This window comes from Haliotis rufescens, unplaced genomic scaffold, assembly GCF_023055435.1.
Source record: "Haliotis rufescens isolate VD_foot unplaced genomic scaffold, xgHalRufe1.0.p SCAF_17, whole genome shotgun sequence".
In the NCBI taxonomy this organism is placed as follows: domain Eukaryota; kingdom Metazoa; phylum Mollusca; class Gastropoda; order Lepetellida; family Haliotidae; genus Haliotis; species Haliotis rufescens.
Window position 1 is genome coordinate 7,367,158 of NW_025963857.1, and position 23,376 is coordinate 7,390,533.

A 23,376-nucleotide genomic window follows, 5' to 3' on the forward strand; every position below is an offset into this window, starting at 1 on the left:
CCTGCAAGTCCAGACAGACGCCACATCTGTTCTTTGCGTCTGTGTCAAAGGCCGACACAACCAGCACGCATGTATTGTTTTTGCGGAAGTACTTTACTCAGCGCTAATAAGCGGTGCTATTTGGTGTGTGATTGGATTAATGTAAGGTTGGATTAAGGTGACGGTTCTAAACCTGACTGAGGACATCTTTAGATAGAAATCCACTGATGCTTGAGAGGAGAGGGTGTCGCATTCATATTGAGTCGCATTTTTGGCTAGGGTCCAGTGGTCGCATTCTTTTGGAGACGCATTAATTTCACGATTTATAGTATTTATGTACATAATGTGCATTATATATATCTACCTTTCATGTCCATAGTTATATTTATTCCATATGTAGATAGTTTGTACCCTGCCCTACGAGGGTGTTCTGTGCAATATAAATTCTTGATTCTCTTTGGTAAGAAATTTAAATTTAGTGGATTGGTCATTACTGGTATATAAATGTTGTAACAATTGTGTAATTACTAAGGCCCCATCAAGTAACAATACAAGCCACTTGCACAAGGAACATTTACAGGAAATAGAAATCGCACTTGATGCAACTAAGGATGAGGGAGAACACTTCCTGCCTTAAACATGAGGTATACTTCACTGCCAGATCCTGCTTTTAATATTACAACGCTGAGAGCTATTGTTATGTGGGTGAAACATTTCTATCTGCATATCATCTGGTTTGTATTGTCTCTCATAACTTTAACAGTCGCGCTGTATTATTATTTTTATGTTTAAACACATATTTCAGGCATGTCTTTTTTATGAACAGCAGTAGGACGAAAACAAGATGTCTGTCTGTCCGTCTGTGTCTGTCTGTCTGTCTGTCTGAATAAGATAAAGCTGAAATACTGCAATGGATGAAAGGGAATCGTTATTATGATTTTGTTCAAATAGGTCTCTGAAAATATTCAATTTTGATAGAAACAGACAACTACATTTAGATTAAAGAGGAGCCTTTTATTAAGAGATTAGAGCTTGACAAGAGCATTAATTTGTCATCAGGCCTTAAATTTAAATCTGATTTGAAAAGGGCTCAATCTTCGAAAAAATGGCTTGAAAAAGCCTTCAATTTGGCAACCATGGTTAACGTTTCCTGTTTGACAAATGTTATTTCTTCTCTAATAATTCATGTTGACATCATGTTGCAAATATTAAGCTTGTAACTCGATCGACAGATAATATTAAAACACTGTTGTGGACCGGATCATATTAATAGTTAATTTGAATGTACAATTATGGAGCCACCCCTCACATTGAAATGAGGTAAAAATGTCCAAATAAATTTGTTGAAAGCATACTCACTTGGGACTTTTACAAGGCTGAAAATTTGTGTTTTTTTTAATCAAAAACCTGTATTGCCATCTCCACAGATAGTGTTTCAGTACTGCTGTTTTTGGCTTGACTATGGCTGCAGTAGGTAGTGTGATACTCCTCTATGGCCACCAGCTTTGATCTGTGTATGCAAGACGGCAATTTACTGGGGAGTGAAATTACATGTTACATGGCAATGACTCTAATAATGCAGCCTGGTTGACATCAATCCTTAGCCTTGTGTATGAATCATCGTTATGTAATGCCGAGAGAGAGAGAGAGAGAGAAAGAGAGAGAGAGAGAGAGAGAGAGAGAGAGAGAGAGAGAGATAGTCACAGCAATTAGCTGTTTTAAGCCTGATGTGACCGCGGTCTGGTGAGTTAGCGAATGAGAGGAATGTTATGTGTGAGTTGTGTATGTTTGACACTACAGTGTTGAGATGCAGTGCCGAGTATTTTCTGGTGTCAATGAAATTGCAAGGGTCATAGACCCCTGAAAAAACATTTGACCTGGTACCATATAAGAGCAAATTGCCAATGTGGCTCTTGTTTCTGATACCGGTCCACTTGAAATTGGTTCAATTGACTCATGACTCGCTTGTCATGCTGAAGGCCTGGGTTTAAGTGAGTGAGTAAGTATGGTTTTACGCCACGTTTTTAGCAATATTCCATCAATATTACGGAGACACCAGAAATAAGGAGGGGGGTCACAAATAGTACCCATGTGGGGAATCAAACCCGGGTCTTTGGCGAGTGCCCAATGGGTTTGATCCCACATGGGTACAGTGTGTGAAACCCATTCAAGGTGGCCTCCCACGCCATGATATTGATGGAATATTGCTAAATTAGTGGCATAACACCTCACACATGCTCATTCATAAACATTGACTTTAGTGTGAAACTATATCTTGTCTTTATGCCATGTCAACTGTACTTGAGTGTCTGGTACAATTTGTGTAGTAGCAAGGATGCCAAGCTGGTGACATTGTTTTGTAAAATGTGTGCAAAGATATACAACTCAACATTTGGTAGGAATACTGGGATAGCTCATACTGTGCCGTAACCTGAGGACAACAACTTTTTGAACTTTGTATTCAAATAGCTTCAACTTGAAGTGAAGTACACGCTTCAGGTCTATGGAAATATTGAATAAGCTACTATTGGTATGACAACATGTCCAAGCAATTGGTCACATTCAGACCCTTGGTCAAAACCCCTATCCCTATCACAAGTTGAGTAGTATATATCAAGACCAAGATCGTTCCAGTGGTTCAGGTTATAATGTCAACAAGAAGAACATGATGAAGTTGGTTAATTCTTCCCAGAATACCCTGTTGACTATTTAGACAAGCACCTGTTGACAAGCCTAGCCTCTCCACCATCGTGTACAGTGCATTCATGCAGCGCATAGTCACATGTTTGGTCGTACATGTAGGGTGTTGACCTTGACCTTTGGACAAGAATTACCGGTAATGTCAGATTTTGACAGAGGGAAATATCACTGCCGTTCTCTACCAGCAGTTCAATGGTGTATTCACATGAACACAGTTCTATCTCTAGGTCTCTTGAAAGACACAGTGTCACATTGACTGACATAAAGGGCTTTTTGAAAATCCTTGGCCATTAGCAAATATTAATGGCCCCTCTACTCTTACTATTGTCTATTGATGGTAAATGATGCTTTGTTTGAAATACTTAAGTATTAGGCATATAGAACCATAGACTAACCTCTAGTCTCTGAAATGAACTATTTTACAGGAAAAACAGTTGTTAAATTATAGTTATGAAATATAATAAAAAGGAACCCAGAGGCTTTCTTCATTTCCTGATACTGCAGTAATCTAGACTTGCCAAACATTATGGACTTGAATGGTAGGGCTGGGACGGGTAACTCAGGTACCAAGGTCGGGTGGTTACTGGGTAGGACCCGGGTACCCCTAGGACTACCCGGACCCGTAGTTGGTCATCTGATATATTGTTTAAAGACAAAATATATCTAGAACTCTATGGTTACACTACAAGTCACAAATGTTCGCATTTCTTTCTGACTATGCACCCATTTCTTCTGACTTTCCACATCTTTGAATAAAGATATAACTTGAGTCACCTTCAGTGTATGCATGACCTGATTGTTTAATACATGTATCTAAATACGTTTTGCCAGTGCTATGGTAAAAAAATGCCCAATAGGACATTTTGTACCTATCTCTTGAGACCTACAGTGGGCACCTGGGTAGGGTCAGGTAATAGGGGGGTGGGTACCAGGGTAGTAAATTCGGACTCGTCCCAGCCCTTTTAATAGGCTGTAGTGGATATATTTGTTTCAGGGTCTGTACCCTCTAGACTCTGAAATGAACATATTTTACACAAAAAAAACCCCAGTTCTTAAATCACAATATGAAATATAATCAAAATGAGCCAAGAGACTTTTTCATTTTCAGACGATACTGCTAGACTTGCCAAATATTATAGACTTGCATGGGCTTTATTGGATATAATTGTTTCAGGGTCTGTTTGACAGACTAATGGAACCTGTACAAATGTTGTGGCATTTGGTCTATAGCTTTCAGTGAATGACTCACAATCATTAATTGCAAGTATGTTGTAACATTGGCACACATATGGGGTCACCCACTTGGTGATGCGTAAAAACACATGTGCAACTTGCAATATGTCAGAAATAATTTGTAAGTAAGCCAGGACTGCTTGACTTTAGAACTCAGACAGGTTGTCTAAAGGATTACCTTGTGATATCTTGTAAACTAGCTCCTGTGAACTGTCCCAATGTTCACTTAGATCCAGTGCCTACTGGAAAGAGTGAAAATAGTTTAACTAATAAAGAACTGAATAAGTTCAATCAGAGAGAGAGAGAGAGAGAGAGAGAGAGAGAGAGAGTATCCTACTTCATAATGATAAGCGACCAACATCTAATATGAAGCTGACATGATTCTGATGACAATGGGAAGCATTCTAAATAAAATTTATGTATATCTTCATTATGGGATTTGATAAAGTGGCTGTTATAAGTCCAGCCTGCTTTTCTTATCTCTTTTTGCTTGACTCTAGGGAGGGGGCATGGGTGGCCCAGTCATCTGAGGCACTGCAGTTTACTGTGCAGAGTTGCATCCCTTTGGCACACTAGAACCCTAATGGTCATAGTTTTTAATCCTCAGGTTTGCCCCCATTAATAAAGTTTGTCAGCACCATATCTGTGCTTGTTGGTTTCATCAAAGTGGTTAGTGTCTGAGACCTGCATCAAGGGCTTTCTTCCCACATTAAGCTGAAACGCTGTGATATAACTGGAACTCAATTCACTCACTAACCCTGTGGACATTTTCTTCTCGGGTAGCCTAGTGGTTAAAGCGTTCACTCGTCACGCCGAATACCCGGGTTCGATTCCTGACATGGGTACAATGCCCATTTCTGGTGTCCCCCTCCGTGATATTGCTGGAACATTGCTAAAAGCGGTGTAAAATCAAACTCACTCACTCACTCACTCTTGTCCCACAGAACCTTTGGGCCCTATCTACATGGATCAGTGACCTAGTTAATAGAAATGTTTGTTTGTTTGTTGTTTTACACCACACTCAATGGTTTTTTTATTTGTAAATAATCGAGTCTGGACCAGATTATCAATTGATTGATTAGATCATGAGGATCTATCCACGCAATGGGGATACGATGACATGCATCAACCAAGTCAGTGAGCCTGACCCCTGATCCTGTTTAGAAGCCTCTTACAATAAGAAAAGTCACATTTTGCAGCAAGCATGGGTTGCTTAAGACCTATTCTAACACAAATCTTCACGGGTCTAATTTAAGCTGAATTTTAATTGATATGTTTTTGAAATTGTTATTTCAGAATATGTTTTTGAAATTGTTATTGTTCATGTTAATAAGGTTTCATTGTAGTGCCAACAACTGCAATAACTGCTGGTTAAAAGTAGCCTTGACAATACCACCTCTTCCTTTTTTCCTGTTTTACATAATATTGTGTCATCTTAAAATGGTTACATTTCAAGGGATTGATTTTCATTTGGGATAGCATACATACCAGTACTAAGTTTTCTCTTTCAGTAAGCATGATAAGGATAGCTCTCCTTTGTTACCATGGTAACAACCGACTGTCATTTACTGTGAATGGGTCATTAGTTCGAAACTCTGGGCATAGCTGTGTGTGTGTTGTAAGTGTGTGTTTAGTGCAGTTGTTCTTCAGTTGGTAATGTAATTTTGCAGAATTTTTCACCATGTTGCCTCGCACTTTCAAAAAAGGAAATACCACATTGCATCCTGGGAAATCCTTATCCTCACAGCTGACATGTTGATTACCGTGTGCATCTTACTGCCCTTGAGGGAGAGAGAGGGGGGAGTTGGGCTTCATTACTTAAATCCTGGACTGTCAGTCACTGAAGCTGAGGTTTTGTTGTGCAAAGGTCACAACAATGGAAGTAGTAGCCTGAGACTGTTTCACCAGCTCAGCTTACATCCTTTTCAAGAAATAGAATTCTGCAGAACAATGCACAATACACATCTATTGTCCTCAGTTATCTAGATAAAATAATTTATTTTTGTGTATAACAATGCAGAGCTTCATACACGGACCTTCAACATTGGTTGGTTAGTTTGTTGTTTAACACCGCACTCTGCAATATTCCAGCTATATGACGGCGGTCTGTAAATAATCGAGTCTGGACCAGACAATCCAGTGATTAATATCATGAGCATCGATCCACGCAATTGGGATCGATGACATGCATCAACCAAGTCAGCGAGCCTGACCACCCGATCCCGTTTTTTTAGTCGCCTCTTATGACAAGCATATAGTCACCTTTTGCAGCAAGCATGGGTTGCTGAAGACCTATTCTACCCTGGATCTTCACGTTTATGTTTCTAGGTTTGTCAGCATCATAGCCGTGCTCGTGGGTTTCACCGAAGTGGTAAACGTCTGAGACCTGCATCACTTCGGGCTTTCCTCCCACATTAAGCTGACACGCCGTGATATAACTGGAATACTGTTAAAAGCGGAGTTAAACCCAACTCACTCACTCCTAAAGGAAATTGGGATTACATCAGCACAAGATCTCAGCTTACTGATAAACACATGTAGAAATAAAATAGAACGGTGTGAAACATGCACAAGTGCAAACTATTATTGAAAAATGCAACCTCACTACATAAGAATCACAATAAACTAAAATTACTTGCACGAGAAAATAATTTTATTGGACATGTTGGAAATAATTTTGATGGATGTATATTGTGACATTATTTAAGAAACAGAGCTTTACTTGAGTAACATTATGATATGTATTGCAATACTAAATGTTGAAGTGAAATTCTTGGTAGTTCATATTACCCAGGTGACAAAAAGTTGTTGCTATAAACCAGTTTGGTTTAATCCCATGATGAGTTAATTCAGCCTAGGACCACAGATGGCCCAGTCGTCGGGTAGGTGTATTGTGTATAATATCAGTGAATATAGATTTATGATGCATACTGAAGTCCAAAGTTCAGCGTTGCTAAATGAGATTCAAAACCCCGAAATCTTTTCTTTACGTGTGGTATGACCCTGCTAAGTGATTAGTCATCATGTTTTCAGTTCTTCTTTTCTTTGCTGGTGTAAGGATATTATTATTATTATCATAATTATTATTATAATAATGATAATAATAATAATAATAATAATGCACCAAATCCACACCCTAAAGCCTGCTCAAAGCACTGCATTATTACCCCAGTCAACAGATAAATGTGCACTTGATTTTCATTCTCAGCTCCCTGGGGAGTATGCAGCCCAAGCTGACTAATTCTACCTAATTCCATCTCTTCTTCTTACCCACACAACATCTAACTAGCTAGTGTTCTACACTAAGTCAATGATCTTGATCACCCTTTGATGTTTAGGCTTCCTAGATATCTGTACTTGTGTCCATTTCATAAAAATTCAGGCAATTTGTTCGCGAGGTTTCTTAAAAACAATGAGGTCCCATTGTGTTTTCGTATTGTCACATTTGAGAACTGGGGAAGGTATCCAAAGTTCAATAAACAATTATTTCCTTAAGCTTGGACACAAACAACATCAGCCGTGACCCCGTGGCGAATTCAAGGGTCAGACGCTAATAGATTTGAGATTTAACACCCCACTGGGCAGTCAGCGTCCCATTTCATCGTGAAACTTAGCATGAAGGTGTTGCCTCTCTTGGGTAAGGCCGTGGACAGCCACTGAAATTACGTTAGGCGCTGCCTGGTCTATTCTAGGATGTCAGATATGTTTTGTCATTAACTTAGTCATGTGTAAGCTTATAACTGTTGTCTTTGAAAGTGACGATCTTCTTTCCTCGAAAGAAATAGATATACAGTTAAGAACGGTTATAACGAACTCAAAGGGACTACTTATTTTAGTTCGTTATAACCGTAGTTCGTTATAAGCATATATACAGTATAACTACAGCAGATAGTCGGGACCAAAAAGTAAGTTTGTTTTATCCGTCAGTTCGTTATAAGCATGTTCGTTATAACCGTAGTTTACTATATATGAAGGGAGTGAGTGAACGTTGTTTTATGCCAAAAAAGTAATTTTTCACTTGTCACAAAGGTCTGTAACTAATATTCTATACCAACAAAATCACCTCATCTGGGACTTTCTTGATATGGAATATTTGTTACATGGTACTGTGGTCTGGTTAGACAAACCTGTGGTTGACGTTATGAGCAAGTTTGTTTTTTGCTCTCAATAAACAAAAGACAGTTTGAAAAGTAATACTTAAAGAGATATTTTTTTTGTAGCCTCATGTTGTTGTACTTGAATTTCTTTTGTGTGCAACTGACACAAATGATTTCCAGCAATAGCAACTATTGGTTGCCTCTTACCACTTTATCATTTTCAGTTTATATTTAGTGAATAAGTTGTTTGTATTGTTGGGAACTTACTGTGTTGTCCGCTTGTAAGGTCACCATACTGGGTATATAGCACTGGTTTGCAGACAAGACTTGCACAAGTCTATAAGGCATTAATTATTAGTTTAAATCATAATTTCTAGATTGTATAAATAATGAGAACTAGTTGTGCCTAAAGGAGACTGTACTGTCCACATATCTAGACTTCCCTGTTAGGAGGACAGAATTACTACAGATCCATGGACTTATCTTTCAGTACAGCCTTGGAGCAAGGCTAGATGTGGACCAGCATTATATGTTCACACTGGTATTTATGAAGCCACATCTATTATTTTTCAAACAGTAAAATTCAGAATCAAAACTATGTTGCACAAATTATTTTGGATTTGTAGATTATGAAACTTGAGCTTTGAGCAGAATAATAAATCCTAACTATTAATCTACTGAACAATGTGGGACTTATTGAATGGATTCTTATGAAGGAAGTAAAATGATGCGCTAAGAAACATTGCTTTCGATAAGATCCTGGGTCGCTGTGTGTGTTTGACTAAGTATTATATGATAATACGAGGTCAAATGTTTCGTTTGTCAAAGGCATTACCATGATTACACTGTTTGAATATGATATTGTCCTGGGGTGTGGCAGTGCGATATTTGAATGGTTCAGTGTTACCAGACTTGGCTGCACTAGTTCACTGTAGCATCTAAAAGCTACATGCAAATCATTTGTGACACCTTGGCCAAAGAAGCACGAATATGACCGAGGGGGAAAAAACTCACAGAAATAAAAAATCTGTAGTCACAGTATTAAACATGAAAGGCGTGTACTATTTGATCTGAGAACTACAAGTCGTCTTTATGTCCTGCTGTGACATAGCCATGGTATTCATCGTCAGTCTACCGAGTTTCTGTGGAGGGTGTGTTTATTTTTATTCATACTTTAAATATGAGACGGTGGAGGATTTCTTAAGTGTTATTGACTCCCCGTGAGTTGTGTTGACACAGTTACTAGGAAGTGATGGGGCCTGGCATCCAGGAAGAATATTACTGATACTTGGTATCGACTCTCAGCTGGGTAGTGGCTCTCAGTCATCTAAGGCCCCTCAATTTGCCATACAGTTGCCTCCCTTTGCCATGCCAGGAAACGCATATTGTGTGATTATTCAGGTTTGTCAGCACTAAACCTGTGCTTACTGGTTGGATGCATGAAAGTGGTAACCGTCTATTATTCTACATTCCGTTTGCTGTGCAGAGTTGCATTCCTTAGTCATGGCAGGATCCAATGAATGTGTTTTTGAATTCCCCATTAGACGTGATAATGATCTTTGGTATCATAATCTGGGCCCCGTTCCACAAATTGTTGTTAGTGCTAAGGTAAGGTACCCTACTTTAACATAGGCTTATGATCATCGTAGTGCTGAGATTGCATTGTGGAACGAGGTCCTGTGCTGCTGTTTCTCCATACTGGTTCCCCTTGAAGATCAAGAGTAGAATAGGTCTTCAGCAACCCTTGCTTGCCGTAAGAGGCGACAATGCTTGTCGTAAGAGGTGACTAACGTGTTTGGGTGTTCAGGCTCGCTGACTTGGTTGATGCATGTTATCGTATCCCAATTAAGTAGATCGATGCTCATGATGTCAATCACTGGACTTTCTGGTCAAGACTTGATAATTTGATGCCACTTTCATATAGCTGGAATATTTCTGAGTGTGCTGTTTAACCAAAAATATAACAAGAACAAACATCAGCCCCCAAAATCTTGTTTTAATATGAATGCATTTCTGAATACTTTATTCAATATAAACATTGTATAAACTATAGACATGAGGGAAATACAGATGTTCATTTCTGCACATCTTTCAAAGGAAACAGAATAATTAATTTGAATTGAGAAAAAGTGGCAGACATATGAGACATATACAAACGGAAAAGGTTTGGCGGACCGGCTAGGTCGATGAATCATGTTTCATTTACTACAGGTTTGAATGGTAAGGCATGTCGACATACCTGCAAGGTGTTATGACAAATTGACTGCCACAAGACAGGTTAATCTGTATGACAGGATATATTTTATGTCATAAGGCCAGACCAATTTTATTTCTTGTTTCACAGATTATCTTACTCAAAATGGCATGAAATATATATATAGCAAAATATAGAAAAGGTATATTTAGGGTTTCCTTGCAAAAAATCCACTTGTATACAAAGACTTTTAGACAAGTTATAAACAAGAAGATGCATAATTTATGATAGTTATTGAACAAGCAAATTTCAATCACTTCCAGGTTTTTTTATTTAACGATATATTTTTAAAACATTTGGGGTAGACATATGAAACATTAGCCACCAGGAGATAAGGGACCTTACGGGTGCTAGATTCAGTTGTGCTGTGACGTCATAAAGACGCTTGACGTCAACTTCGGGGAAGATCGCCATGTGTGCGGACTGTACAAAAATATCATGTTTTTCTCTTGTTTGTTCATTATGAAATAAAAACATTATTACAAAACCTTTCAGCATACATATCTGCTTTCAATTCATCAGACATTATGTATAAAAACTGTAATTATTGCATAAACAGTTATAAGTCGGAAAATGAGTTCAAATGTTTGATGTATCTCAGTAATAAATATGATTTATAGCTTGTGAATTGTATTTTTGTGTGCAGAAGATACTATAGTTTTAATATATAATGAAAAGTCAAAATGTGATTTATCACCTATAAGCATGATAAGGTCTCTTATCTCCTGGTGGGTCACAAATATATACAAATCTGACCTCATGACTGGATCTGTCAGAAACCAGTTGGCGGCCATGATGAACGTAGACATGACATGTAGACTGACCTTGGAGATGCAAAGAGGTTTATATTGTCTCACTGTTCCCTGACAACCTGGATTGTTGCGCACAATATTGATCACTGGATTGTCTTCTCCAGATTCTATTATTAACAGCCGCTGTCATATAGCTGGAATATTTAGTGTGGTGTTAAACAACGAACAAACATACGTGTTCCGTTAAGCACTTAATGACATCTTCAAATGACCCAACCATCATCTTAGAATGCTTAGAAATTTAAACAAACACTGTAATGGATTTATTAGATAAAACCAGTGGTAAAGAAACAAGAGAGAAATATAAGGCTTAATAAAAAATAGTCTTGGTTCTCAGGCACTGCCCACATTATCATCAAGTTCATTTCACGTTTCGTTTTTGTTTCCATTTTCAATTTTTTTTGTGCATTGTGTTTAAGTTTTAGGATTTTTATATTTTTTTGAACACGGAAATAAGAACAAAACGTGCGGCAGATTTTATGATGATGTGGGTGGTGCCTGAGAACGCAGACTATTACTTTTTTTACCCTAATGAAAATAATTTCCCTGATATCTGTGTCTCTTTTGGTAATATGTATCCACACTGGATGTAAGTGATGGAGTAACTGATACGAAACAATAGATGTCTATGATACATTTATACGATAGCAACTCTACATGAAATCATACGTACCGTATATGGAATGTGTTAGTTACAGATCTACTGTGCACAGTCCCAAGGGAGATAACTGCTCTCTAATGCCATCATGAGGTGAGGTGAAATTGGGTTTAACGTCGCGTCCAAGATTATTGCACTTATATAGCGACGTGCATGCACGTGTATGTGTGTGTGTGGCTGCTTGTACTAGTCCGGACTGATGCCGATTTATAGTGCTAGCTCACTGAGATACCATGCCGCAGTTTAACATGAATACCCCACTCAGACACAGTATACTGACTCCGAGCCGACCAGTCCTTGTTTTAGCCCCTTAATGCCGAGCGCCAGACAGGGTAACAACAAGTACAATCTTTTAAGCTCTTTTTGTATGACGCGGCCCGGGATCGAACCCTGGACCTTCCGCTCTCCGGGCGGACGCTCTACCACAAGACCACGGAGGCGGTCTAATGCCATCATGCCAAGGGGTCGTTAGGTAGCCAAGTGGTTAAAGTGTTGTGGTCATACCAACAACCTGTTGTTGATTCCCCACTTGGGAACATTGTGCAAAGTCTAGTGTGGATGTCTACTGATGTGAGGCAGTGTAAAATGTCACTCAAACTGCATCATAAACTGTTGTCATTAATCATGGCTTTGGGGACTTGTTTACATTAATTCCTGTCTTAACACGTAAGCTGTCTCTTGTTCAGAGAGCAGTAATTGTTAAGTAACTTAATCATGTTCTCGTATTTGCTGTAGCATGACAAGTTGAAGACTCTTCCTCTCTATAATGTCTCAGGGATCATTCCAGAAATTTTCTGATATGGGCCCATTTAGCACTGTTAAGTGAAATTCGAACAACTTCTATGTGATACCTATATAATACATGTATATAATACAATGTTATATGGCCCCACTGCTTTTTTAAAATATTTATCTATCATCATATCATCATAATATCAGTCACTGGTTTGTCTGGTCCAGACACGATTATTTAAATGCATCCTTGATACAACTGGAATATTTCTGTCTGGCATACCTCTGTCAGGAGCTTTAGTCTATTGTCATGGGGAATGACTACAGGTCCATTAAACATCAGGTAATTAAACTAATAATGGCTTTAAAACCAAAGTACATGTGTTCCCGAAATATGCATATGTCTTCTACTGATACATGACCCCCTACTTATATAAACTGGTGTAGAGTATGGGAGTACAACCCTGGAGGGCCAGTCGAGGTCATTTATTATACCAATAGGGTACACCAAACGTGTATTGTCAGGCCCCAAAACATAGCGATGCATCGACACTCAGATCAATGGTTACACCCTGACAAATCACCAGCTGTTTGTGGTGTGCTTCCCCTCTCAGTTGGTTGGCATTCTTCATACGTCAGTAACCATGCCTTGTACTCGGGAATAACACTTGTTGGATGCCATTCAGCCAGACCATGCAAAAAGTGAGAGAAACTCTTCTACACTGTGTTTATAGGACTGAATGAATGAAATAAAACAACGGGCAAGATGTTTTGTTCATGTCATTCTAAACCTGAGTTGATGTCATCTTTGAGAACATGTGTTTCAGCTTGAAGGATTTATTTCCATTCCTTTGGGTTGAATATTGATTAGATATTATTTTTTTATGAAATGAGAGTTGAAATATATCTTTTGTTTCTATTTTTCAGGCCTTTTCACCATGCCGCCTGTTTGTGCTGGCAGCCCGAGTGCCTACGAAGGTGAGTGTTCTTCACACTTAGTTGGATGTTCTTTAGGGGTTCCCTGTGGGGGAGAACTGATGCCCCCAGTGTCACATGCTTGTCACAGGAGGTAGAGTAGGCCCCAGTGTCACATGCTTGTCACAGGAGGGAGAGTAGGCCCCAGTGTCACATGCTTGTCACAGGAGATAGAGTAGGCCCCAGTGTCACATGCTTGTCACAGGAGGTGACTAAAGAGGATTGGGTGTCCATGGTAGAGTAGGCCCCAGTGTCACATGCTTGTCACAGGAGGTGACTAAAGAGGACTGGGTGTCCAGGGTAGAGTAGGCCCCAGTGTCACATGCTTGTCACAGGAGGTGACTGGAGGATTGGATGTCCAGGGTAGAGTAGGACCCAGTGTCACATGCTTGTCACAGGAGATAGAGTAGGCCCCAGTGTCACATGCTTGTCACAGGAGGTGACTGGAGGATTGGGTTTCCAGGGTAGAGTAGGCCCCAGTGTCACATGCTTGTCACAGGAGATAGAGTAGGCCCCAGTGTCACATGCTTGTCACAGGAGGTGACTGGAGGATTGGGTTTCCAGGGTAGAGTAGGCCCCAGTGTCACATGCTTGTCACAGGAGATAGAGTAGGCCCCAGTGTCACATGCTTGTCACAGAAGGTGACTAAAGAGGATTGGGTGTCCATGGTAGAGTAGGCCCCAGTGTCACATGCTTGTCACAGGAGGTGACTAAAAAGGACTGGGTGTCCAGGGTAGAGTAGGCCCCAGTGTTACATGCTTGTCACAGGAGATAGAGTAGGCCCCAGTGTCACATGCTTGTCACAGGAGGTGACTAAAGAGGATTGGGTGTCCAGGGTAGAGTAGGCCCCAGTGTCACATGCTTGTCACAGGAGGTGACTAAAGAGGACTGGGTGTCCAGGGTAGAGTAGGCCCCAGTGTTACATGCTTGTCACAGGAGATAGAGTAGGCCCCAGTGTCACACGCTTGTCACAGGAGGTGACTGGAGGATTGGGTGTCCAGGGTAGAGTAGGACCCAGTGTCACATGCTTGTCACAGGAGATAGAGTAGGCCCCAGTGTCACATGCTTGTCACAGGAGGTGACTGGAGGATTGGGTGTCCAGGGTAGAGTAGGCCCCAGTGTCACATGCTTGTCACAGGAGATAGAGTAGGCCCCAGTGTCACATGCTTGTCACAGAAGGTGACTAAAGAGGATTGGATGTCCATGGTAGAGTAGGCCCCAGTGTCACATGCTTGTCACAGGAGGTGACTCACAAGGATTGGGTGTCCAGGGTAGAGTAGGCCCCAGTGTCACATGCTTGTCACAGGAGGTGACTAAAGAGGATTGGATATCCAGGGTAGAGTAGGCCCCAATGTCACATGCTTGTCACAGGAGGTGACTGGAGGATTGGGTGTCCAGGGTAGTGTAGGCCCCAGTGTCCAGACTGTGTGACTTCGTTAATTGTGTGTCATCAAGCCCTGTAACATCGCTGCTCATGTTTTCTGTCACTGGTTTGCCTTGTCCAGACTTGATCTTAAGGCCACTGTGCTATAACTGGAAAATTGCTGACTGCAGCATTTAACAACGTTCACTCTCTCATCTGAACAGGAATACTTTGGCTTGTCACCTGTGGATATGTAACACGTTTAATGCCTCAATCAATGCTTTTCCTTTTAACAATTCAAGGAGATGCTTTCATTAATCTCAAATCTAAAATATTTCTATTTAAAAACTATTAATTACCTGTAGTCCATTATTTTAATTTTTATCTTGCATTTTTAAAGGCGCTTCCTCATTCTGCCAGTTATTGTCATGGTAACAATGTAATTCCATATTGCTCAAGGGTGTGATGTCAGCATCTTGAAATTATGAATGGACAATCTTCTACTCATGGGGGAAGTTTCCTGCTGGCTGATTTACAGCTCCTTACATTTCCCCCATGATCTGCCAGTTTACGCAGTTAGGAAACCAGTTTTGTCCAAAAAATGTATTATTTGAGTAATTTTTGGCATTTCTCAATTGGTTATTTCGAAAAAGAGAAGAAACTCCTGTTTTCAAATTTAGCTAATTTCACACAGTTTAGACAAGCTTCCTTTTTTAAGTTAAAAAGCCAGAATAAATTCCCAAGTGGATATTCGTCAGCTCACAGGTCATGACAAGCTTGAGGCTTCTCATCTGCATTATGTCAGAGCTGGAAAATTGAAATAATTTTTGCCTTCAGAAATCTTGAAACATTCACTTTGATGTTCTGTTGTTTGTAGGACATCTGAATTTATCACTGAATCATGTGCACACTTCTCTCATTATCTTTATCCCATTCCTAAGGATTGTGACACATGTAACACAATCACAATATGAAGAATTTCCTAAATTGAAGTATTTGTAATGAGATTTAACATCCAGGAGTGGTAATGGCTGGTAATTTCACATTGCTGAAGTAACTCAGCTGTGTTGGTCCGCTGACACAAGACCTCACCAGTCTCTATCAGTCTGTGTTGGTCGAATGACACAAGTGTGACACAAACACTTGTGATTTGGAAGGAACACTTTTTTTTTCCCTCAAAGAGTACCAATGCCATTTATTATTTTTATATAGAGAATCTTTTGATATAAAATATATCAACATGAGTTGATAAAAGTGGAAAAACTCCGAGGCTTGCATCATTTTCCCAACTTTTTCAGTTTGTAGACAGTAATTAGCAGTGTCTTAAGTGTAAAAAGTGCTAACAGCTTACGTAGCAGAGCCATTAATGATGTCATTTGTTTGTGACTTCATGGTAACCAATGATGTCACAATGGTCTGCAAAGCATTGTGATGCAATTTCATTGTAGTGATATCTACAATGTAGATATCGCTTGATCTCACCTAAGTTATATCTCCTGTGGGAGCCAGTTTTGGATGATAAATTTCTGGTGACCCCCCCTGAGATATTGCTGGAATATTGCCAAAAGCGGCGTAAAACCATACTCACTCACTCACTATTATTTTTTATTGGCTATAAAAATGACTGTCGCGCCGGATTTAAAGTTGCATTTCCTACATCCTAGCCTACGCAGTGTTGATCATATTGATAGGTTGTTTGTCTTATTTTGCAGCTAGAGCAAAGTTTCCACTTCCTAGATATTCAAGCAATAGAAAGCAGGAAGCCAAACCAGGTAGGCATGTTGTAGCATGAATGTTGTTGGGGCCATCTCAGCTTTCTATACTCTGGAGTTGATTGTTAAATTAATTATGATAGGTAGTATTATGTTTATTTGCCTGCCTATCTATACCAGATACAAAAATAAGAGTCTCAAAATTCACAAATTTTGTTCAGTACATGATGTAACATTGCCCTACACCATGTACACTGTTTATTTTCCGGTCAGCCTTGATACAGTTCCTCATGTTGAATAGCTAAGAAACAGTACAGCTTCATGCAGTCGGTGACGTTTGGATGTAGAATGCAATTAACCAGAAGTTGTTATCCATAAAGAGACCTATGAAGATCAGGAGTAGAATAGGTCTTCAGCAACCTAGCTATGCTTGCTGTAAAAGGCAACTGTGCCTGTCGTAAGAGGCGACTAACGGGATCAGGTGGTCAGGCTCGCTGACTTGGTTGATGCATGTCATCGTATCCCTATTGCATGGATCAATGCTCATGATGTCAATCACTGGATTGTCTGGTCCAGACTCGATTATTTACAGACCACCGTCATATGGCTGGAATGTTGCTGAGTGCGGCGTTAAACAACAAACATCACATATCCATAAAGTTATGTTCTTATTTATTCACCATCTTCTAGAATGACATTTAAAATGAAAACAAAATCCAAATCTGTAAAATGTTGTTTTTGTTCGTCTTTACAATGTGCAGAGTTTCAGTAGGACTTAATCAACTGAGTAGGAATACCTATGATGTAGACTAAACGATTTGTGAGTGGGATGGACCCGTGAAGAATTGGTCTTCAGTAACCCATGCTTGCTGTAAAAAGGCGACTATGCATGTCATAAAAGGTGACTAACTGGATTGGATGGTCAGACTCGCGGACTTGGTTGATGCAAGTCATTGTAATCCAACTGCATGGATTGATGTTCATGATGTCAATCACTTGATGGTCTGGTCAATACTCGATTAGTTACAGATCGCTGTCATATAGCTGGAATATTGCTGAATTCGGCATTAAACAACAAACAAACAAATAAACAAACACACACAAACAATTATGAGTGGAATGAACAGCCTATTTGCATTGTTACATGTGATTTCCAATGAGAATCAGGGCCAGTCGGGTAGCCTAGTTGTAAAAGCATCGCTCGTCAGGCCGAAGACCCGGGTTCGATTCCCGATATGGGTACAGTGTGTGAAGCCCATTTCTGGTGTCCCCCGCCGTGATATTGCTGGAATATTGCTAAAAGCGGCGTAAAACCATACTCACTCACTCCAATCAGCGTTAGAAATTGGCACTAGTCCTGTAGTCCTTGCCACACTGGCCAATAGTTAAGGTATCATAAGGACTAGTAGAAATTTGCACTTTTCAAAGGTTTTGCTGTATGTTATCATTATAAGGACTAGTGGACAAAAACTGTTAGTTTCTACCGCTGCCAATGGGAATCGGATGACCTGTAATGGGCATCAGATGACTGAATGGAGGATTGGGTGCTGAAACTGGAGATCGAATGACCTGAAATAGTTCACAACTGTTCTCAGATGGGGTTCAAATAACCAGTATGGTTGATTTACATTCCTGTATGTGGGACTGCTTATAGGTGAGATACCTCCAAATTCAGGGGGCGGTCGGGTAGCCTAGTGGTTATAACGTTACCTCATCATGCCAAAGACCCGGGTTTGATTCCCGACATGGGTACAATGTGTGAAGCCCATTTCCGGTGTCCCCCATGGTGATATTGCTAAAATATTGCTAGTACAACATAACGCCAAACTCACTCCTGATTCAGGGATGAGAATTTTCTGTGGATCCGCAGAATTTCGTCCATTTCGTCACTTTCATCGTACATGCCATTACAATATTCTCATAAATCATACAGTCACCAAGACCCCTAGCTAACTTTCTGTGCTTATTGAAAAAAACCATTCTCATCCCGGCTAATTAGACAAAATATGTTGCGTGAGCTACTTCACCAAATTAAGGAGAATGATAGGATGTTGTCATGCATGGCTGTTTTTGCAGATGGTGTTGACGGTGGAGGGGAAGTGTTACACGTTCGTAACTCTAGAACCAGACACGGAGGAGATAGATCACATGGTCACGCACGTCGGGAAGTCACTCAAACAGATCTTTCCCTCATTTCCATTAGAGTAAGTACACATGCACTCAGATGATTGGGCATACAGTTACCTCACCTGTCTGGCAGACGATGGGGAAGGGGATTGTGTGTCAGGTGTATTAATGTATTCTTGGTACGAAACTAAACTGTTTAATTTGGTTATTCATTATAGTAGTTCACATAGTGATGAATACTTCTTTTAATAACCTTGATGGATTACATGATTTTTTTTTTTCAAGTATTTGAATAGCATTTAGAAGTGATACACATAAGGAGGAGAATTTATGGATGTCCATTTTAGTCATTATGAGGAACACATCTTTTCGGAGTATATACAGAGCTCCAGATAACTTTTTAAGCAATTGAGTTTTTACTCTAGGGTTTCTATTTTAATTGGGTTATTACATTTTTCATTGGGTAACCAATATTTTTTCACTCATCTATTCATCACACAATTGTTTTTTTCCTAAAATGAGTAAACATCTTTAGATTTAAAGAAAAATGAAATAATGATTTAGATGTATACTACTCAAAAGAAGTTAAGGATCACCTGATTCTTTCATATTACAATAGTTAATCTCTCATGCCATGACAGATTAACGTTACCAATATGAAAGAATTGGGTGATCCTTAACTTCTTTTGAGTAGTATATATAACTGTTCTACATATATAGGCTTGACTCGGAGAGTAAATTAACTCGTTATTGTGTTTCGGAAATACGCATGCTGATAAAGCTTCATTGGGTAATTACGCGAGCTGTTTTTATACATTTGAGTTTTTCATTTAATGCATGCGTTTCTGTACACAAGTTAATTGAAAGTAATTGGGTTTTGAATATTTTTTGGGGGTATTTTACGCAAATATGCTTCTTATCTGTAGCCAGGTGTCTTCTTTATAAGGAGGAAGACAATGTTTCGGAGTATATACTTACTCCTTCATCAGGTGATGAAGGATACATACTCCGAAACATTTTGTTCCTCATGATATAGAAGCTCACATTCCTAAATTCTCTTCATTATGAATTTTTATATCAAAATTGTTTTTGACATTTCTATCAACTTGCAGAGAAAAGTGACTAACAGAAATACAATGTATAGATAAAAACAAAGCAAAAACAAAGAAATAACTACTTCTACCAGTACCCTAATTGTTTTAGGAGTTGAAGGAGAATGATTTTAAAACAAGAACAACATAATTTATGATGTAATTAAATATACGGAAACATCAATGTCTCTTGGTCAACACATTCTCTGGAATACCAGCAATTTATTTGTTCTTTCTTGCAGACGGTTAATAGTCAAACTAGAGGTCACACCTCCGGAAAGGTTGAAAACTATGTATGACATGATCAAAGATATTGAAGGAAAAGACATGGGGCCATGTGGAGGCTATGCATCGATGTACGCCTGTATGTGTGACTACCATTCCTTACCCTACAGGGAGGAAGTGGCATGGGTAAGTGTTCTGTCGGGACTACGTGTCGATGTACGCCTGTATGTGTGACTACCATTCCTTACCCTACTGGGAGGAAGTGGCGTGGGTAAGTGTTCTGTCAGGACTACGTGTCAATGTACGCCTGTATGTGTGATAAGTGTTCTGTCGGGGCTACGTGTCGATGTACACCTGTATGTGTGGTAAGTGTTTTATCGGGGCTACGTGTCGATGTACGCCTGTATGTGTGGTAAGTGTTCTATCGGGGCTACGTGTCGATGTACACCTGTATGTGTGGTAAGTGTTCAATCAGGGCTACGTGTCGATGTACGCCTGTATGTGTGGTAAGTGTTTTATTGGGGCTATGTGTCCATGTACACCTGTATGTGTGGTAAGTGTTCTATCAGGGCTACGTGTCCATGTACCCCTGTATGTGTGGTAAGTGTTCTGTCGGGGCTACGTGTCGATGTACGCCTGTATGTGTGGTAAGTGTTTTATCGGGGCTACATCTCGATGTACGCCTGCATGTGTGATAAGTGTTCTGTCAGGGCTACGTGTCCATGTACACCTGTATGTGTGGTAAGTGTTCTGTCAGGGCTACGTGTCGATGTACACCTGTATGTGTGGTAAGTGTTCTATCGGGGCGACGTGTCCATGTACACCTGTATGTGTGGTAAGTGTTCTATCGGGGCTACATCTCGATGTACACCTGTGTGTGTGATAAGTGTTCTGTCAGTGCTACGTGTCCATGTACACCTGTATGTGTGGTAAGTGTTCTATCGGGGCTACATCTCGATGTACACCTGTGTGTGTGATAAGTGTTCTGTCAGTGCTACGTGTCCATGTACACCTGTATGTGTGGTAAGTATTCTATCGGGGCTACATCTCGATGTACACCTGTGTGTGTGATAAGTGTTCTGTCAGTGCTACGTGTCCATGTACACCTGTATGTGTGGTAAGTGTTCTGTCAGTGCTACGTGTCGATGTACGCCTGTATGTGTGGTAAGTATTCTATCGGGGCTACATCTCGATGTACACCTGTGTGTGTGATAAGTGTTCTGTCAGTGCTACGTGTCCATGTACACCTGTATGTGTGGTAAGTGTTCTGTCAGTGCTACGTGTCCATGTACACCTGTATGTGTGGTAAGTGTTCTGTCAGTGCTACGTGTCCATGTACACCTGTATGTGTGGTAAGTGTTCTGTCAGGGCTATGTGTCGATGTACACCTGTATGTGTGATAAGTGTTCTGTCAGGGCTATGTGTCCATGTACACCTGTATGTGTGGTAAGTGTTCTGTCAGGGCTACATCTCGATGTACACCTGTATGTGTGGTAAGTGTTCTGTCAGTGCTACGTGTCGATGTACGCCTGTGTGTGTGGTAAGTGTTCTATCGGGGCTACATCTCGATGTACGCCTGTATGTGTGGTAGGTATTCTGTCGGGGCTACGTGTCGATGTACACCTGTAAGATTGTTACTAGCAATGCAAGACCATTGATTTTTTTTCTCTAAAATCTTTTTTCAATAATTCAGAGTAAAGATATTATGTGTACATTTAACAAAATATATTATTTATTTATGTTTCAGGATGTAGATACCATTTACCTATCTCAGGACTCCCGGGAGCTGTGCTTGCGAGATTTTGACCATTTAAATGGAAAGTAAGTCAGTTTGATTTGTGCACTTTCTAACTATGGCACATAGTTTGGTATTTAAAATAGTCCCCTTGAAAGAATGAATAGGTTCATTATGTCAAGCCCTGGCCTTGTTTACAGGCTGTAAAGTTAAACTACAAACAAACAATTCCATTGATGGTTTCTGGGGCATGGATTCCAAGCGATATAAGTAATTTCTGCAGAGTTGTCTCCCTTAGTCATGCTAGGCACCACTGATCATGGACACCGACCCTAGATTTGCCCGTAGCCTTGCTTGGCACACTGACCCTAGATTCGCCTATGGCCTTGCTAGGCACACCGACCCTTGATTCTCCTATTACCTTGCTAGGCACAACGACCCTAGATTTTCCCATAGCCTTGCTAGGCACACCGACCCTAGATTTTCCTATGGCTTTGCTAGGCACACCGATACTAGATTCTCCTATGGCCTTGCTAGGCACACCAATACTAGATTCTCCTATGGCCTTGCTAGGCACACCGATACTAGATTCTCCTATGGCCTTCCTAGGCACACTGACCCTAGATTCTCCTATGGCCTTCCTAGGCACACTGACCCTAGATTCTCCTATGACCTTGCTAGACACACCGACCAAAGTTTCTCCTATGGCCTTGCTAGGCACACTGACCCTAGATTTTCCCATAACCTTGCTAGGCACACCGACCCTAGATTTTCCTATGGCTTTGCTAGGCACACCGATACTAGATTCTCCTATGGCCTTGATAGGCACACTGACCCTAGATTCTCCCATAGACTAGCTAGGCACACAGACCCAAGAATCTCCCATAGCCTAGCTAGGCACCACGTAAATGTTGTAAATGCCTGATTTCTTCCCACACCATGTGACCCGCTGTGATATAACTGACATACTGTTCACATGACCAGTAAACTCAACTTACCCACTTTGGAGAAAACAAATAAAAATGGAGGTAAAATAAAAAATAAACTGATATATGTAGTTGAGCTGATGTGAATGTGTTTGTGTTTCAGGGACCTGGTGCCAATCATATCGGCTCTCGAGCATAATTGCTGGTTTACGAAATTAAATGCAAACCATGTCAAACTGGTGAGTAAAACATTTTTCTAGTAATACTTACAAACTCATGTTTGTCATCATCTTGTAACATCTGGGTTACTCTCTACCGATGGAGAATAATAAGGGAGTTTATGAAGGGAAGCATTGAACAACCCTGCAGGGGTTGGTTTGGAATAGATCCCCAGCGTCCCACTGATGGCTGCCATATTGGGCTCCAGTGGCCAGGCTCCAGTGGCGGGGCTCCAGTGGCGGGGCTCCATTGGTGGCTTGGCTGATTGCCAGTGATGTATGTCATTGGTCTCTTGTCCAGACCGCATTATTTACAGGTTGCCCAGATGTAGGGGGAATATTGCTGACTGAGGCATTTTATTTACAACATGCTTCAGTCATTTGTGGGGGCGGTTGGGTAACCTAGTGGTTAAAGCGTTCGCTTGTCATGCCGAAGACCCGGGTTTGATTCCCAAAATGGGTACAATGTGTGAAGCCCATTTCTGGTGTCCCCAGCTGTGATATTGCTGGAATATTGCTAAAAGCGTCATAAAACCACA

At 40.4% G+C, this 23,376-nt stretch overlaps 1 protein-coding gene across 9 annotated transcripts in view; it reads left to right on the forward strand.

The window, feature by feature from the left end:
• The window catches only part of LOC124136211 (F-actin-uncapping protein LRRC16A-like), a 104,106-nt gene that overhangs the window by 22,225 nt on the left and 58,505 nt on the right, over nucleotides 1-23,376 (forward strand). For all 9 annotated transcript variants that reach the window (XM_048397482.1, XM_048397486.1, XM_048397484.1 and 6 more), the window contains exons 3-8: nucleotides 13,393-13,443; nucleotides 16,516-16,575; nucleotides 18,592-18,719; nucleotides 19,976-20,144; nucleotides 21,706-21,779; nucleotides 22,783-22,858. In XM_048397482.1, coding sequence (XP_048253439.1) covers nucleotides 13,393-13,443; nucleotides 16,516-16,575; nucleotides 18,592-18,719; nucleotides 19,976-20,144; nucleotides 21,706-21,779; nucleotides 22,783-22,858 — 558 coding nt within the window. The remainder of the gene's footprint in view (nucleotides 1-13,392; nucleotides 13,444-16,515; nucleotides 16,576-18,591; nucleotides 18,720-19,975; nucleotides 20,145-21,705; nucleotides 21,780-22,782; nucleotides 22,859-23,376) is intronic.